The sequence below is a fragment of the Nicotiana sylvestris genome, chromosome 4 (assembly GCF_000393655.2).
Source record: "Nicotiana sylvestris chromosome 4, ASM39365v2, whole genome shotgun sequence".
Lineage (NCBI taxonomy): Eukaryota > Viridiplantae > Streptophyta > Magnoliopsida > Solanales > Solanaceae > Nicotiana > Nicotiana sylvestris.
The window spans coordinates 160,147,575-160,165,736 of NC_091060.1; the positions used below are offsets into that span (position 1 = coordinate 160,147,575).

General features: G+C 38.2%; 1 protein-coding gene across 1 annotated transcript; it reads right to left on the minus strand.

Annotated features, from left to right (window-relative positions):
- Positions 1-3,347: 3,347 nt before the first annotated feature.
- Positions 3,348-3,880, minus strand: LOC138890424 (uncharacterized). Its single transcript, XM_070173808.1, has 2 exons — positions 3,597-3,880; positions 3,348-3,546 (listed from the first exon to the last, which is right to left on the minus strand). The coding sequence occupies exons 1-2, from the start codon at positions 3,878-3,880 to the stop codon at positions 3,348-3,350; spliced, it is 483 nt and encodes a 160-aa protein (XP_070029909.1).
- Positions 3,881-18,162: the final 14,282 nt, after the last annotated feature.

Here is an 18,162-nt window from a genome sequence, read left to right on the forward strand (position 1 = left end):
AATTTAAGACTCACGGTCATGCTCAACAACAACGTATAGATACTCGTCACCATGCCTATACATCGCACTCAACAAGAAGCAAGTAGCAAATAGGACTCAACTCCTACTCCCTCAAGCTGAGGTTAGACCGAACACTTACCTCGAACTTCCATGGCCAACTCAAGCCTCGAACACTGCTTTTCCTCTCAAATTCAGCTCCAACCCAATCGAATCTATACACAATTGACTCAATATCATCAATAAGTGCTAAACAATCCAATTCCAATGTTCAATTATAACTTTCCAATCATTCTTCCAGAAGTCCCAAAAATTGACCCCAGGCCCGCTTGGTCAAAATACGAGGTTCGGACCAAAATCAAATCACCCATTCACCCACGAGCCCAAATATATAATTATTTCCAGAATTCGACCCCAAAACGAGGTCTAAATCACAATTAATTAAAAAGCCCTAACTCTACCCAAATCCCTAATTTTCCACCCTTAATCACATGTTTTAGGCCTAGAATTTCAATATGTTGATGGAAAATGAAGAAAATGAGTTAAACAATGCTTACCCAAGAAACTTTGGTGAAGAAATGCTTCAAAAATCGCCTAGGAGCTTTGGAGAAGAAAGAGTATGAAAATGTTATGAAATCCCGTTTGTGGTTCTGTTTTGGAACTTTAAAATAACTGGGCAAAATGACTCTACGCGTTCGCGATAGACCTCTCGCGTTCGCGATGGGTCAGGCTTTTTGGCCTTCGCGTTCGAGGATAGGGGCTCGCGTTCGCGAAGCTGTAACTCCTCGAGCCCTCGCGTTCGCGTCCTCGTTCCATTTGTGATTATATTTTTTTCTAATATATTTTTCTTATTGAATGACGATATTTCTTTCGTTCACTTTTATTTGTCCACTATATTAAAAATATGTTTTTCTTATTGTCTGATCAACGGTCGTTCAATATTTACTTTATTAACTTTCATTTAACGCCTTATTATTTTAATCACAAATTGTGATACTTTTAAGTTTTGTCTAAATAGAAGATGTGCACAAAACAATTGTACTAATACCAAAAAGTAAAAAATCTTTGAGATACATTAGTAAAGCTAAAAATTCAAAAACAGAAGCTCAAAGCATTTCAAGTGCATCTGCAAAAATGGTCAAAAACTTTAAAAGGTAAAGGTGCGTAGGATTTTAGAAATTTTCAATATGGCCTTGTTGCCTACACATCCTTGAATTTTTTTCACTCAACCTGATTTACTTGTATCTACAAGTTTCAAAAATTAAACACCAAAGGCAGCTCAATAAATTTAGTGAATTTTAATAAAAGACCTTATACATTTTTTTCTATTAGAATTTATATGTGTATACACATATATACAAAAACGTTAGTGTTGCTAATTTTTCCACACTTGTTGTTTAAGAATAACATTCCATATAAAGATTTTAACTTCACATAGTAATATATTATTTATATTAGTAAGAGGTATTTTAATAAATAAGATGTTAGACATGTATTTAAAATATATATATTTTTGATATTGTTGTAAAAAATTATATTTCTATTATAAAGATTTAAGTAGTTTAATTCCATATCTAAAATATTTTTACTGTCAAAGATCAAGCAAGCTGTCTTTCTTTTTTTTACGAATTTCATGCTTTTTGTTAGATATTGTCTAAACTAAAATAAAATCATAAAATTTATTTTTGAAATTTTTGGAGCATCAAATTTCGAGGACCTAAATCAAGGCTTTATTAGGCTCTCCTTTGAGTCACTTGTCCACCCCTAACATTCTCAATCAAAATTTATAGCTCAATTAAGATAAGATTACAATGATATGAACATTAAAGATAATGAATGTGTTATTCAGTTATCAAATGTGAATGAAGTTGGTTGAATGATCATGCCCAACTCTAGTGCTAATAAGGATAAGCGGCCGCTGTAAATATAATCCGATCCAAGAGTCCGGAGTCGAATCCCACAGAGAACTAAAGTTTCACTATAACTGTTCAATATCACTAAGAAAGTAAACTCGAATAATTTCTATGTTTTAAATATTATGATTCTTATGCCTAACTAATTAACTAACAAATTAAAATAGTAAATTAATAACTAAAGATATTAAGGGTTGGAGACTAAATTAAGGAGGTCTAGAGTTATGATTTCCCCAATTTTCGGAATCCTTCCGCCACGTCTTCTATAATTTCCCCTAAGTATTCTCTAACGATCATGAGTACTTTGGGTGTCGTAGCTCTCTCTTGAGCAACTACCACAATTTACTAAACGTATTCTCTTGAACAACGCTAGCTGACACTAATTTACGGCTCACTACGATCGCGCCAAGATTTCATTATCTCTAATCCCGCCTTTAAACCCTCTGTATTGATCTCTCACATACGTTAGGAGTGATGTTCTTCAATAGCTACCTAGATGCGTACTCTCTCTCGAGCAATATACACACTAAATAGTCATAGTTAATTGATGGTCATTCAATCAACAACAATAAATATGTAGTTGAATAAGTAGAGAAATCCAACGGCTTAATTATATAAAAACGTAATAAGAATTCATCCTACAAAAGGTTCCATAAAAAACCTAGATAACAAATTAGTTATTCATAATAGTATGCAAAACTACAATACTAGAATACATAACCAATAATGAAAATAGGAAGAAGAAAGTGAAAAACTCGTAGAAGAATTCCCCGCCTTGCTCCTAGCGTGCTCTTGCCTCCTTGGGTTGAATCCCCTCTCCAAAAACGTCTCCCCTTCAAAAATGTCTCATCTCCAAAAACTTCTCTTTCTCAAAAGTGAGTTTAAGGACTATTTATATGGGATAAGGTTAGCATGGGGAGAAAATAATACAAGCCCACTTCGAAAGAAACTTTTTAGGTTAGCTTGTTCACTCTCTCGTGTGCACGCGAGAGTGAACGAGCAAAGTTCTTCTCTTTTCCTTTTCCTTCTAAGTCTCTCGTGCACTTTTGCCATACTTCGCTATTTTTTTCTCAAGCTTTTCCTCTGGTAGCTCATTCACTGTCTCGTGTGCACGCGAGAGTGAACGACCAAAGTCCTTCTTTTGTCTTTTAGTCCCGAATAAACTTTTTTTGCTCATTTTTCGTCCAACTTGATCCTACACATAAGAATGCACGTAATAAGCATAATTCAGAAAACTCATATAACCGGCTGTTACCACACACGTTATGAGATGAAAGTACACCAAAAAAAATGCATTTTTGGCTTTTCATCAACACCTCACACTTAAACTGTTACTCGTCCTCGAGAAACTTTCAAAATTAAGTACAATGTCAAGAAACACATTTTTAAAATCTACTCAAGCATCTTATTCATTTCATAGGTTTTCAGATAAGCTCATCAATGGTTAATGGTTAACTCCTGCAAGTCCTTTGCCTCTGTGATAGCATTCATTTTGCTTTCCGAGGAGCTGGGTAGGACACTGAGTATTTTCCTGACAAGTTTGTTTCTTGGAATGATTTCTCCAAGAGAGTGAAGCTCATTGATGATAAAGGTGAACCGAGTATGCATGTTTTGGATGGATTCACCATCTTTCATTCTGAAAAGCTCATATTCAGCTGTAAACATGTCAATCTTTGATTGCTTAACCTGCGTTGTTCTTTTATAAGCTGCTTGGAGAGCTTCCTAGAATTCCTTAGCTGATTGGCATGCTGATATCCTATTATATTCATCAGAAGCAATGCCACAAACAAGAATTTTCTTTGCACAAAATTCTTTTCTATGGTCTTTCGGTCAGCGCCGTTGAATTCCTTTCTTGTTTCGGGAACAGTTACAACTACAACTGGGTTGCTAACAGTCTTGGTAGGAATAAAAGGTCCATCATAAATGATACCCCAAAGCTTGGAATCTTCAGCCACGATGAAGTCGTGCATCCTAGTCTTCCACCATCCATATATTGGCCATTGAATCTTGGTGGCCTGTAGGTAGATTGACCTTTTTCAAAGTTTAGAGGAGCAGCCACGAGGATCCTTTCTAGGTGTTAGCCTGATAGAAAGAACCCGCTCTGATACCAACTGATAGAATTTAAGGGTCCACCAAACTATATAGAGAACCAGATTCTTTATTAGTTCCCATATAAACCACGCACACTGCAGTAAGTAAATGACACGGAGGAATTTTACATGGAAACTTTCTAGCTCAATGGGATTAAACACCTCGACCTACCCTTATAGGATTTCAACTTCACTACTAAGCAATCTTTAGAGTACAACCTATCGTAACCTAGGAATTAACCTCTTAATCCCTCATTAACTTGTAACAACTCCGTTACAAGCCACTCTGTAATAACTCTATTACAAAGACTTTACAACTTGACTAACTCTAGCCAAGACACAAACACAAAGGTTTATGACTTACAAAGAATTTCCTACACAATGCGTCTAAGTAAGCTAAGTAGGAATTACGAGTAAGAGCTTTTACAAAGTTACAAATCAACTAAGGACATATAATAGCTTGATATAGGGAACTGGTCTGTAGCAGTGTTGTTCTTTGTTCCTGATGCACTTGAAAATCGTTTGCTGGATGATCAATCACTACGAGAGTGCTTGAGTAAATTCTCTATGTGTTCAAATGATATTTTGTCTAGATTTAATGTTAATATACCATTGATGACATCACTTGAATGATGTAAGAAACCTGGGTACAATATTCTTCCCAATGGAGTTGACTGTCGTACTATTGCGTATGTTGATACCCAATTTTTTCCTCATATTTTTAAATTTTATACGTATACTTTTAAAATAGTATATTTGAATCATCATTTAGTTTATAAATCTATAAAGCATTTTACATAATTTTTCATATTTTTTTAAGTTTCTAAACCAATTTCTTTCTATATTTTGTTGTATAAATATCCAATAATTATCCTTCAAATTATTTTTATGGTGATTTAATCATCCAATCTCATCATTTACACTAACATATATGTTTTTAAATATTTTACTATATTTTTTATAATTACATTTTTATTTTTAGGCTAATTGCACATTTTTGCAATAATAGCCCATATTCATATATAATTACATTATTTCTCATGGTCCGCCGCCTTTTAATTATCCCAAACACCCAACCATAATCCTATTTCTCACGGTCCGTCACCCTTGAATCCTTTCATCTCTCAAACCTAAACCCTAGCCGTCTTCCCCCCAAATCCTTCTCCTAATCCCACCTAACATGGGATTCCATGGTTGTTTCTTGCCATATATGACCTCTCCCTGGTACTAGTTACTCTTCTACACTGCTTGCCTAAACATGACAAGCAAATCTCATAAAGATCGAACCAAAATCGGTTCAAATCCTTGACTTTTATGATATTCTATCTATATTCATCATTTGCTCTATTGTAAGTACGAATATTTGTGTATCTTTTGTTTATTCTTACTTATCCTAAAACTAGGGTTTGCACATCTCTTCAAATTGAACCAAAATTGGTTCAAATCTCTGATATGCATGTTATTTTTGTCTAGATTCATCCTATTCTATGTGAGTTTGATTTTTTTGTTTAAATTCTGTCGATTTTTCACTTTCCTTAAAAGTTAGAGTTTGCAGATCTCTCTCTTAAAATTGATTTTCAGATTAATTTGCATGATTATTTACTTTGGTAGTTGCTTAAATTACTAGGTTTTCTTGTTTGTTGCTCGATTTTTACTACTATATAAACCCCTCCCCTCATTCCCTTTAGACAGACTTGAATCATTAAAAGGTTTACCAAAAAACTAAAGTTACTTCTCTTTATTCTCTAAGTACTCTTGTTCTATATTCTGGTTCTTGGTCGGCTGAAAGCCAAGGCCAGATATTCTGGGTTCTTGCTCTTCGTTGATATTCAAAATACTGTGGACTTTTGTTCTTTTTTGTATTTTCGCTTAACTGGTAAGTTACTGGACTTCGTAGTTTTATTCCCATGTATCTGTGATTTGCATATGTTTTCACTTCAGGAGATTGTAATTTCATGTGTTTTTCTGGGTTGTTCTTGTGTGCAATTCTCATTGCTTTACTGTAGTTTTAGGTCTCTTTAACCTTTGACTTTATTATGTTGGTAATCTTAAACATGCATAAACCTAATTTGAGTTAATCAGATTCTTTTCAGGCTTATCTAGCCTACGTGTTGCAACTTACTGACACACTTTAGCCTTTCCTTGGTGTTTAATTTTGTTATGAATCCTGCTACTTAAACATGTTTTACTTACATAATTCTTGTAATGACCTGTTCTCATCCTGTCTAAATCTTGTTGCCAATTAATATGATTCTCACTAGGATCTATACTTTGCATAATTTGAACCTTTTTCTTACTATGAGCCTGCGTACACCAATCCTGCAAACCTGTTCTGTTAATGTGTGACTACTTATACATTAGGTGTTCTTCTGAAACTTTGTTAAGTCTGTTCTTAAAACATAAGCATGTTCTGTTATCTGCTCTATGTGCTAAACTTGATTATGTCTGTATCCTTCAGTGCTGTCCCTCAACCTTAGTTTATTCTCTTTCACTTATTACCTGGGCTCTTTGAGTTCTCATCTTAGCCGGCTGAAAGCCAAGGCTACCTAAGTTCTATCATTGACCTCCCTAGTGTGAGTACTGCTTGGGGTCCAATTGAGACCCTTGGGAACTATGACACACTAGGACTTGGTCCCTAGTCATTCCCTGAATCTCCTATATTAACCTCCCTAGTGTGAGCACTGTCTTGGGTTCTTGAATCCCTTGGGAACTCTGACATACTAGGGTCCAAGGTTGTTTGCCATTTTTCCTGATTGCTCAACTTTGCCCCTTTTACCTACTGTATAAGCCAATGAGCTTGTGTAAATGGTTGTTGGTCAACTCTGACTACTAGGTTTTGGTTATGAAGACTGTTTTCTGCTGTTGTAAAATTATGTGGACTTGAGATTGAAGGCCTGGCCTAGCCGGGTATACTTTGGGCCTGCTTTAGGCCCACTATAGCTATTTTGTAATTCTATAATTCATTTCATTCACTGGGTCTGTAATAATGTTGTAATAACAATTGGGGTGTTAGTAAAATTGGGGAAATTGGTCTATTCTAATTTTTGCATGAACGTGTAGAAATCCTACCTATAGGTGTTTAATTTGCTCTAACATGTTCTGTTACTGTGTGCGTTAGATAACCTTCTTATTGGTGTTTAATTCGTTTAACATATTCTGCTTCTACATGTTTTTAGATACCATGCCTATAGGAAATAAAATGACCAATGTTTCAATTTGCATTACAGTATATCCATTAGACACTATGACCATAGGGTCATGTTAGCTTATGTTTTACAAATCTGCATTTTAGAAATCATGTCTATAGAGTTTTAATTTGGTTAATGTGCTGTTGTTATTTACTTAGGACATGCCTATAGAAGCTAAAACCAGTTCAATCTCTCATTGTAGAAATCCTGCCTATAGGGTAATCCCACTCGCTTTTAAGTGCTAATATTAACTTTCAATATTGTTTCGTTGCCACTATTAGAAAGTATGCCTATATGATCAAACTAAGTAATTCTGAATGCCTTCCATGGCTATCAATACTAATCACTGCCAACTACTGCACCTAGATATCATGTATATAAGTTTAAATGCTTATAATATGTAATCAGTATGCAATACCAGATTCCCTAAAATATATATTTATTCAGAAAGCATGCCTCTAAAATAACACCTTGCATCTGAAACTAACTGCATGTTTAAATTCCAAGGTCACGTAGAAATCATGTCTCTAGGGCTTAATGACTTTAACTCGTCTCAATTATGAAATTGTCAAACGCCTAATTTGTTTGCGTGCATTTGTTGTCTAAGTGTGGAGGCCAACTTGAGCCCTTAATTGCTTTTATATGAAGTCCAACTTGTTTGGTATGTCGCCTAGCTTTCTCATTTTGATGTCACGACCCGAATTTCCCATCTTCGAAAATTGTGATGGCGCCTACTCATAAAAGCTAGGCAAGCCGACAATTACAATTTTACTACCATTATTATTAATTCAAACATGAACAGATATTAGTTAAAACAAAATAACCAAGAAATGCGGAAGTAATATAACAATGCCACAACTCAAGTACATAGCTACCCCATAGATCTGGTGTGACAATCTATGAATGACTAAGGTTTACTACAAATATAAGTCCGAAAGTAGTACAATTGTTCTCGAAATAGAAGAGACCAAAGAAACTAAAGTGGGGAAATGGGACTTTAGGCTCTGCGAACGCCAACAGATCTACCTTGGTCTCCTTGGACTGAAGGCAGCAACCTCAAGCTACTCACAAGGTCCTGCACCAAAATCTTCACAAAAAGTACAAAGTGCAGTATTAGTACAACCGACCCCATGTACTAGTACCAGTCGAGCCTAACCTCAGCGAAGTAGTGACGAGGCTAGGACACGACAATCATATAAACCTATGCAGTTAAATCATATACGAACAGAACAATAATAACAGGAAATAACAAATAAAGATGGGAAGGGGAACATGCTGCGGGGAATATCAAATTCTAACAGTAATTCAATAGAGAAGCATAATGAACACCATATTTGTATTAACAAGAATAATGAAATAGTAACACATGCACGTCATCACCCTTTGTGTTTTTACTCTCGTTCTCACCATAAGAAACAACAGATACGGCACGACATCACCCTTAGTGCATTAACTCTCATAATCATGGCACTGTATCACCCTTCATGCATTAACTCTCACAATATCGGCACGATATCACCCTTCGTGCATTAACACTCACAATATCGGCACGACATCACCCTTCGTGCATTAACTCTCACAATATCAGCACGACATCACCCTTCGTGCATTAACACTCACTCAGAATATCATGCACGACATCACCCTTCGTGCTTTACACTATTCCTTACCCAAACAATAGAAACAATACGTCTCGAAAAGGGAATCAACAATAGAAACAATAATATCCTTGCAAGGGAATCAACTATAACCTATCTCGTTTCAATAGTTAACTCCATGAATAAGTCTTACTTGAGTCAATACTCAACAATGATCAATTACCAAGAAAATATCATAAGTCTTGTTCAACATAGATAATCATCAATTCAAGCATGAACAGTACATAATAAGAGTCACAACAGTCGCAGTATAAGACTCACTTGCATGCTCGACACCAACGTATAGATACTCGTCACTACACCTATACATCGTACTCAACACTAACACGTAGCAAATAAGACCACAACACCTATTTGCTCAAGCTAAGGTTAGACCAAACACTTGCCTCAATTCCACGGACAAAATCAAGCCTCAATTACCGCTTTACCTCTCGGTTCCTCTTCCAATCCGCTTGTATCTAGCCATAATTTACTTAATAATATCAATAAAGCTAAATAAACCAATTCTAATGCATGAATATAGATTTCCCAATATTTTCCCCAAAAAGTAAAAAACCGACCCCTGGCATGCATGGTCAAAACTCGAAGTTCGAACCAAAACCCGATAACTCATTCACCCACGAACCCAAATATGCAATTGGTTTTGAAATTCGACCTCAAATTGAGGTCCAAATCCCCAAAATTTAAAAATCCTAATTTCTACCCAAGAACACCCAATTTTCCATGAAAAACCCTAGATTTTGAGATGAAATCATGTAAAAAGATGAACATTGAAGAAGATGAGTTAGAAATCACTTACCTATGATTTGGAGAAGTTTGGGTCTTTGAAAAATCGTCTAGGGATATTTAGGGTTCGAAATTTTGAAGAATGAAGTGAAAATCCCGTCCAAAAGATGTTTTGATCAGGTGCAGATGTCGCAATTGCGAACCTGTTGCATGTCTGCTCCTCTCACAATTGTGAGCATTTTGCCACAATTGCGATGACTGGCCCCTCCCTGTTGACTTCGCAATTGCGAAGGGAGGTTCGCAAATGCGAACAAGGAAGGCCTGGGCTTCTTCGCAATTGCGATAAATCCCTCGCAATTACCAAGCCTCGCAATTGCGAGATCAGAGCCTGCAACAATACCAGATGCAACCAATTTTCTCTAAGTCCCAAAACTCTCAGTGACCTATCCAATACTCACCCGAGCCCCCGGGGCTACAAACCAAACATGCACGCAAGTCTAAAAATATCATACGGACTTGCTCGTGCGATCAAATCATCAAAATAACATCAACAACTACGAATTTAATCTCAAATTCATGAAATTCATAAGATAGTTCAAAATTTCTATTTTCTCAACCAAGGGTCCGATTTATATCAAATCAACTCCAATTCTTACCAAATTTTACAAATACGACTTAAATATTATATTATACCTGTACTGGGTTTTGAAACTAAAATACGGGCCCAATACCATCAAGATCACACACCATTTCATTTTCAAAATCCTTATATTTTACAGCAAATAATTTCCTTTAAAAAATTATTTTCTCGAGCTAAGGACCTCGGAATTCGATTCCGGGCATACGCCCAAGTCGGACCCTACGGGACCGTCAAATTACGGGTCCGGGTCCGTTTACCAAAAATGTTGACCGAAGTCAATTTTAAAGACCAAATTCAATATTTTTCTTAATTTTCGCATAAAATATTTCCGGAAACGCGCCCCGACTGCGCATGCAAATCGTGGAGAAAGAAAATGAGGTTTTCAAGGCCTTAGAACCCGGATTCGAATTCTAAAATACAAGATGACCCTTTGGGTCATCACATTTGAGCAGCCTAAGTAAAGTCTAGAACTACCCAAATAGAGGTCCAAAGCCTCCTGGACCGTAGGCATGGGACGGGTAGCACATGCGTAAAATACGACTTAGAATCAATTAGTACACCTTAGGTAACAACTTAAAGATAGTAATCGTTTAGTAGGAGATGATAGTCTGTGCTCGCTGAATAATATGAGTAACACCCCATCTCGAGGGAGTTACGAAGTATTATTTATGTTGTACGGGGTGATCCTTTAGGCTAAAAAACTTAGGACCCCCATCTTGTCTTTAAATCAGTAATTTGCATTTACTCAAAGTCTGTTACTAATGAATTTTCCCAAACTTCTTGCTTTCTTTGTCTTTGTATGACTAATTCATATAATTCGAGTTCGGTCGGGACCCATAGTTGTGGACGTCATGGAATGCCTAACACCTTCTCCTCGAGATAATTTGAGCCCTTACCCGATCTTTGGTGAAGCAAAATTTGTTAGACCAGAGTTATCTACAATTGTTGCCCTAACGCACCTCAAACCCGTTAGGTGGCGACTCTCTCTTTTAACACCTGAGTTGTTACGTGTCAAAACCCGATTTCGCGAGAAAAAGGGGCGCGACAACATGTCGACTCTGCTGAAAATATTTTTAGGCTCTTACCATAGCAAAGTTGGTCGATATGAATCAGTCTTCTCTGATAAGTGTGTCTTATTATTTTTGCTGCTACATGAATATCTCGCTCCCGTTTCCCTCTTATTGCTACCTGTACACCCTTTTTCCTGTTTTTCCTTTATTTGAATTCGCATGCAAATCTCTGCTCAATTTGGTCATAACATGCGTTTTCCTTTAGACGTTTTTTTCTACATCATGTCTCTCCCCACCCTCACTCCCTTGTCTACTTAAGACAATTTTCACATTGTGCGAACTAACTTCTTCCTTGTTTTCCTTTCTTTTTATGACTTTACGTTTCATTCAATACTGCATTTACTGTTTTCATAGTGCAAAATATTTGACAATGTGTTGTTTTATCTTTCCATAAGGCATGCTCCACATAGCGGTGCTTGGTGAATGTCCGCGCTCTTCCTAAAATCACCCTTTAAATTTGGAAAGACTTATTTGCGGTAAAACTAGTAGATTAGCGGGGCAGTCGATGGTTCCATGCCTTTCCCTCTCAAGTTGTTCGCTTGAGGGTACCGGTCTAGACTTCTAGAAACCCCACTATAATATTGATTGTGCATGCATCATGTCCAAACCTAGTATAGGTTAGAACGCTGTCCGCGTAATAAGTCGTTAAGACAAGCCTTGTCTAAAGTTCGCTGGGATTTCCATAATTCCAATGGACACAATCATGATCTATGCATTATTTGGAGAAAACAAGCCAATATGTTGATCATTAATGTATAAATAGCCAAATCTAGAGGGGGAAAGGGCTAACTCTATTTGTTTTGCAGAAATGAGGCACGAAGTCCCCAGGTTTGGCATGGTTCAAAATATCCCACCTTTGCTGCTGGATTGGTGGGAAAATCTCGCACCAAGTGAAAAAAACCATGTGAAGAAAGTCCTCGGGAATTTACCCTCTATGTTAGACATTCATCCAAATAATGCATTAATTGAGGCCGCCACCATGTTCTGGGATAAGAAGAGAGCCGTTTTCCGTTTCGGTGACATAGAAATGACCCCCCTTTTAGAAGAAATATGAGGTTTTGCTGGGCTCTCATGGGATATCCCTGGTTTGTTGGTACCGGAAAACTGCACTTCTCGAGGTATCTTGAAAATGATGGGTTTCAGAAAAAATGATGATTTAGTCTTTCTGAAGAAGTCTTACATATCGTTCGATTTTCTCTATGAGCGTTATGGGCATAACAAGTCATACCGCCTTTACCATGATTAGTTTGCCATCACTTCTTTGGGCTGGACTCACCACCGAGTTTTTGTATTCATTGTCTATTTTTTGGGGATGCTGGTATTTTCAATACAAGGAGAAAGGATCCACACTCGCCTAGCTATGGTCACTAAGACTTTAATGGAGGGGATTGAGGGGCAAACTTACACTATTGTCCCTATGATTCTGGCTGATATGTACCAGGCTTTAAACCGTTGCAAAAAGGGGTATAGGCATTTCAAGGGTTGTAGTCTGTTGCTGTAAGTATGGTTGTTAGAACACCTTCAGAGGGGAGAATACCGTCAAGAACTTCCGTGGTAACCATGGAATGAACACATAGCCTATCACCATCCAAAGAGAATGACTTTTATCCCAAACAGGTTCGCATAATCGGAAAATGCTGTAAGCTGGGTATATTTCTTTAGCAATTTGGTTGATGAAAAGGTACACTGGATGTTCGAATGGTTCCCTAGTAGCTAATTCATCATCATGTTGAGAGATGCTCTTCATCTAGTGCTAATCGGATTAAGGGGGATCTATCCTTATGCTTCTATCAGGGTCATGTTGCAAGTTGGGAGAAAACAGGTTATACCACAAGTTTCTAAAATGGTTCAGTACAAAGCAAATTTCCACGGGAACGCCATTCCATTTAAGTTCGAGGCACAACATATGTGTCATCAAAAGATCATTGTGAAAAAAGATATCGTCGAGTCAGATCTGTATCATACCGGTCATGTGCACTTCTATCCATCATGGTTGGTAGATGATATAGCGAGGGATGCCAAGCCAGGGATTAATTTGAAGAATAAGGTAATAGACGACGCTGCTGAAGCACAAGTCAAACACAGGATGTTGCGCAAAAGGGTTTTCGATTCTGAAGCCAGACATTTGGAACAACATAAAGTGGACATGGAAGCAATCAACGAGTGGAGAGAAATCGCTACTAAATCAATAGAGATGTTGGAATATTTAGAGCAGGGGTTGATAGAGCTTAAGGGAAAGATGAGGAAAAGGATCTCGGACTGTCAGAATGAAGAGGGCTATGAAGGAGGGCATCTAGCAAGGGCATATCTACTGTTGGACATGAGCGACCTAGGGGATCTGATCGATGGAGCAAAGAAGGCCAAGCATGGAGAAGGCCCCTCTAGGACCAAATAGATTAGGAATGATATTTTACTTTCTTTCTAGACTCGTTTTAGACTTTTGGTTGTAATAAGGCAAATGCCATTAGTGACTCTTTATAATTATTATCGTTTTAATAGAGATTTGGTTCATTTATCATATTAATGAAATGGCGCAGTTATTGGCATCGATTTTCTCCAAATCTATATGTCTCTTAGGCCTACCTCGGGCACAATGGGGTCCCCAAACTAGGACACGAATTTATAATTCTGCAATATGTGTTTAAATACCGCAAATATCCTTTTAAATACTCCTTATTGACTTGTTTACCTTTTTGTTTTCTTTTTTCCTTATTTGTTTATTCCCATCCCCTAAGATTCGTTCCTGCATACTGGCATCATCAGCATATCACACCAGATCCAAAGATCATCCACCACCTTCTCCTCCAAGTAATCCTAAAAGCAAGGGAAAAGCCAGAATGGATGATATGAGAAATATTAGGAAAGACAACGCTACGCATGAGGAGAATTCAAGACTTCGGATGGTCGGAGTACTCTGGCACATAATGATTTGGTCTTACGGTTGGAGCAAAAAATACTGGAGCTACAAAGGGAACTTGAGTAGGTCTGGAACTTGGAAAACCTTTCTCTTACCCTGAACATCCCCGACGTCAACCAACAAAACACCAAAAACCCATAACCTCCCCAAAATACATAAACCCAACAAAACCCTCCCGCACATCATCAGTATGACACACCTACTCAAAATCATAATCCTCTGCCAGCACCGACCCCTCCACAACATCATCACCATCTGACGCAGTATCCATAAACCACCACCTACCACACTCCTCAAATTGCACCACAACCTACCCCTGATCCCCAAAACTCAGCCAACGACCACCACTACTCCAAAATTCCTAGAGTCCATCAAAGAAACCTTATATACATGGAAACCTTACCACATACTCCACAACAGACCCTGTACACAACAGAGTCCGCCGAGAAGGACCTACTAATCAAGAACATGGCAGAGGAGCTCAAGAAACTTACTAGTCGAGTCCAAGGTGTTGAAGGTGGTAAAACCATCGAAGGTTTGAACTATGAGATTTGTGTATTCAGCCGGATGTGGAATAGCCAGAGGGTTACAAACTCCTAAGTTCGAAATGTTCGATGGGACAAGTGATCCGAAGGTACACTTGAGAACATATTGTGACAAGCTCTTAGGGATTGCTAAAGATGAAAGAATCCACATGAAGGTGTTCATGAGGAGCCTCACGGGAGACGCCCTGTCCTGGTACATTAGTCAAAACCCGAAGAAATGGGTTAACTGAGTAAGCATGGCATCAGATTTTATGGATCGATTCAGGTTCAATACAAAATGTGCTAGACGTTTTCTACATTTAGAATCTTAAGAAGAAGCCAACAAAAACTTTCCATGAGTATGCTACTCGATGGAGATCAAAAGCAGCAAAAGTAAGGACGGCAAGTTCTTCGTCAAAGCTCAAGATCCACAATACTATGAATGATGGTTATTAGAAACCATAAGTTCTCCGATATCATCAAACGAGAAAAAGAATAGGGGAAGGAATTAAAAGAAGAATGGTGAAAAATTTTGAGGCACTACAGGCTACAAACAAAGCCTTGCAGTCAGGCGGTATTTCTAATAGGGGCAGTGATGGTAGCGCAAGGTCCGAAATCTCCCCTCACATACCAAACACCACCACCCACATATCAGCCTTCACCTCCTAGATACCAACAACCCGCCACCATTTACCATACCTATAACACTCAGCCAACATGCTACCACTCGCCACCAACCCGCCAAAACTACCAAAAACCCAAACCAAATTTTGACCGTAGACAGTCCAGACAATACACTCCTATTGTTGAACCCATCGATCAATTGTATGAAAGACTGAAGGTTGGCCGGTTATGTCACTCCTATTCCCCCCGTTTCCATGGAAAATTCCTCTCAGTGGGTCAATCCAAACAAGACATGTGCCTACCACTCGGGTATGAAGGGTCATATTATCGATAAATGTCGCACTTTGAAGGATAAGATCCAGATGATGATTGACACCAAGGTTATACAAGCAAAATAGGTTGCACCTAATGTCCGTAACAATCCCTCCCAGATCATAGGGGTGAAGGGTCAAATGTGATCGAAACTGATGAAGAATAGGATCCGGAAGTATCAATCGGGCTTATTCGTGAAGGGGATGAACCTACCTCCAATCATTCTCACACCTATTATAATGCAGATTCAGTCACCAATTGAGGTAGAAATAACCGCACTGACCCCGTTTGAGGTTGAAGTAACAAAGGCCTCAGCTACGCCAACCCTGTTTGAGGTGGAAGTGACCACACCTTTCACTGTGACAGTAGCAACAACAACGTCTTTTAAGTCCAATGCCATACCATATGACTATGCTGCAGAGGCGAGAAGGAAAGGAAAGGGGAAAATGGAAGAAAATGGTGTAGCACAAGGTATGACCAGGATCGGCAGGGTTTACACTCCCGAGCATTTGGGAGGAACAAGTAAAGAAGCCGCTCCGAAACAGCCTATCATTGAAACTGGCCGGATGATATTTGGAGAAAGGTAGAAGCAAGAGTGTATTCTGTGGTTGATCATCTGAACAAAACCCTTGCTCAGATATCCATTCTGCCACTACTATAGAATTCTGAGGCGCATAAGAATGCATTGATGAAAGTGTTGAACGAAGCCTATGTACCCAACAACATCACTTGCGGAGAAATGACCAATATGGTAGGACAAGTGTTGGAAAACCACAAGATCACTTTTCACGAAGATGAGATACCACCAGAAAGACTGAGTCACAATAGAGCACTACATATCACAGTGCAGTTTGAGGATAAATTCATTGCTAGGGTCCTCATAGATGGGGGTTCAAGTCTCAACATTTGTCCATTAACTAATTTGAAGAGGTTGGGTAAAGGTTTGCATGAGATACGAGCAGGAACTATGAACGTTAAAGCATTCGATGGGTCCCAAAGGGCCACGATTGGGGAAATCAACCTATGTTTATAGATGGGCCCGACTTGGTTTGATGTTGAATTTCAAGTATTGGACATATCCGCCATATACAATCTGTTGTTAGGACGACCGTGGATACATGCTATTGGATCCGTAGCCTCTATGCTACACCAGGCCATGAAGTTCGAATGGAATCATCAAGAAGTAATCATCCATGAGGACGAAAGCAATCCAATTTATACCAATCAGACTATTCCGGTCATCGAGAATAGAAGGAAGTTGGGTGGAGAAACGTACCATCGCATCGAGCGCATCAATGCAATTGAGAAAGACAAATGGTGGAGTAACAATATTGAAAGCATATTGTTATGGACATGGTATTAACCGGCAAGGGTCTCCGCAAGAATCTCCAAGGAATCACCAAACCGATACAGCTAAAGCGTCACGACACAACTTTTGGGCTTGGGTATGAACACACCTGTCATGAGTATCAGAATTGGTTGCCACCATAGTGTGGTCCTTATTACCTTTTTGAACAGCTAATACTGCACTTGCACTAGACATTTCAATAGACTAACGTGATATGGGGATCTAAGGAAGATAAGGCTTTAGCTGGCTTGAGGAGTCTATTTTTGCACGATGAAGACATGGATTGCAATGCAATAGTTGATGAGGAGGAGGAGGAAGACCTTACAATTTAGACTGTGGGAAAATGAGTTGTTCTCAAGAACTGGACTACTGCACCATCCCGAGCCTGTCGAGTTCCTGGATAGCCTGGCAATTAGCATGATCTATTTTTTTTTTAAAAAAAAGCAATTTTCAGCATTTAAGACATTTTCAGTATTTTTTTAGACGTATTTTGTTTTGAAATAATTGCTCGAGTCATCGAGCCGTACTTGTTTTAATGTTTTCAAGATTTATCCAATGCATTGCTATTTTGGTATTTAATATTATCCTTTACATTTTCTCTCTACAACATTATTATTACTTATCCTGATAAACCAACAACTGTGACATGTAATGAGACAATGCAACATAAGGATAGTGATTCAGAGGAAATAGAAGAAGAAGATATAATACCTGAGGAAATTGTCAGAGAAGTGAAATTTTTCGAGAACAAGCCTAAGTCTAATCTGGATGAAATCGAGATCGTCAATTTGGGAGATTCCGAAACAATCAAAGAAGCTCGCATAAGCATTCACCTGTCACCATCAGAGAAAGAAGAATATACCCATTTCCTGAAAGAGTATGAAGATATTTTCACATAGTCTTATGATGATATGACTGGTTTGAACACGTCTATAGTGGCTCATAAGCTACCTACTAATTTGATGTGTCCGCCAGTAAAGTAGAAACTCAGAAAGTTCAAGCCAGATATGAGTCTAAAAATCAAAGAGGAAGTCACCAAGTAGACTAAAGCTAAAGTTCTCAGAGTGGTCGAATATCCTACCTGGTTGGCTAACATCGTGCCAGTTTCGAAGAAGGATTTAAAGGTCAGAGTATGTGTTGACTATCGGGATTTAA

Excerpts from the sequence above, each read along its gene's own strand:
- LOC138890424 (XM_070173808.1), bottom strand. The coding sequence starts at position 3,880 with ATGCACGACTTCATCGTGGCTGAAGATTCCAAGCTTTGGGGTATCATT. Across the intron at positions 3,547-3,596 it reads CTTATAAAAGAACAACGCAG|AATGAAAGATGGTGAATCCA; the intron begins GTTAAGCAATCA and ends TGAGCTTTTCAG.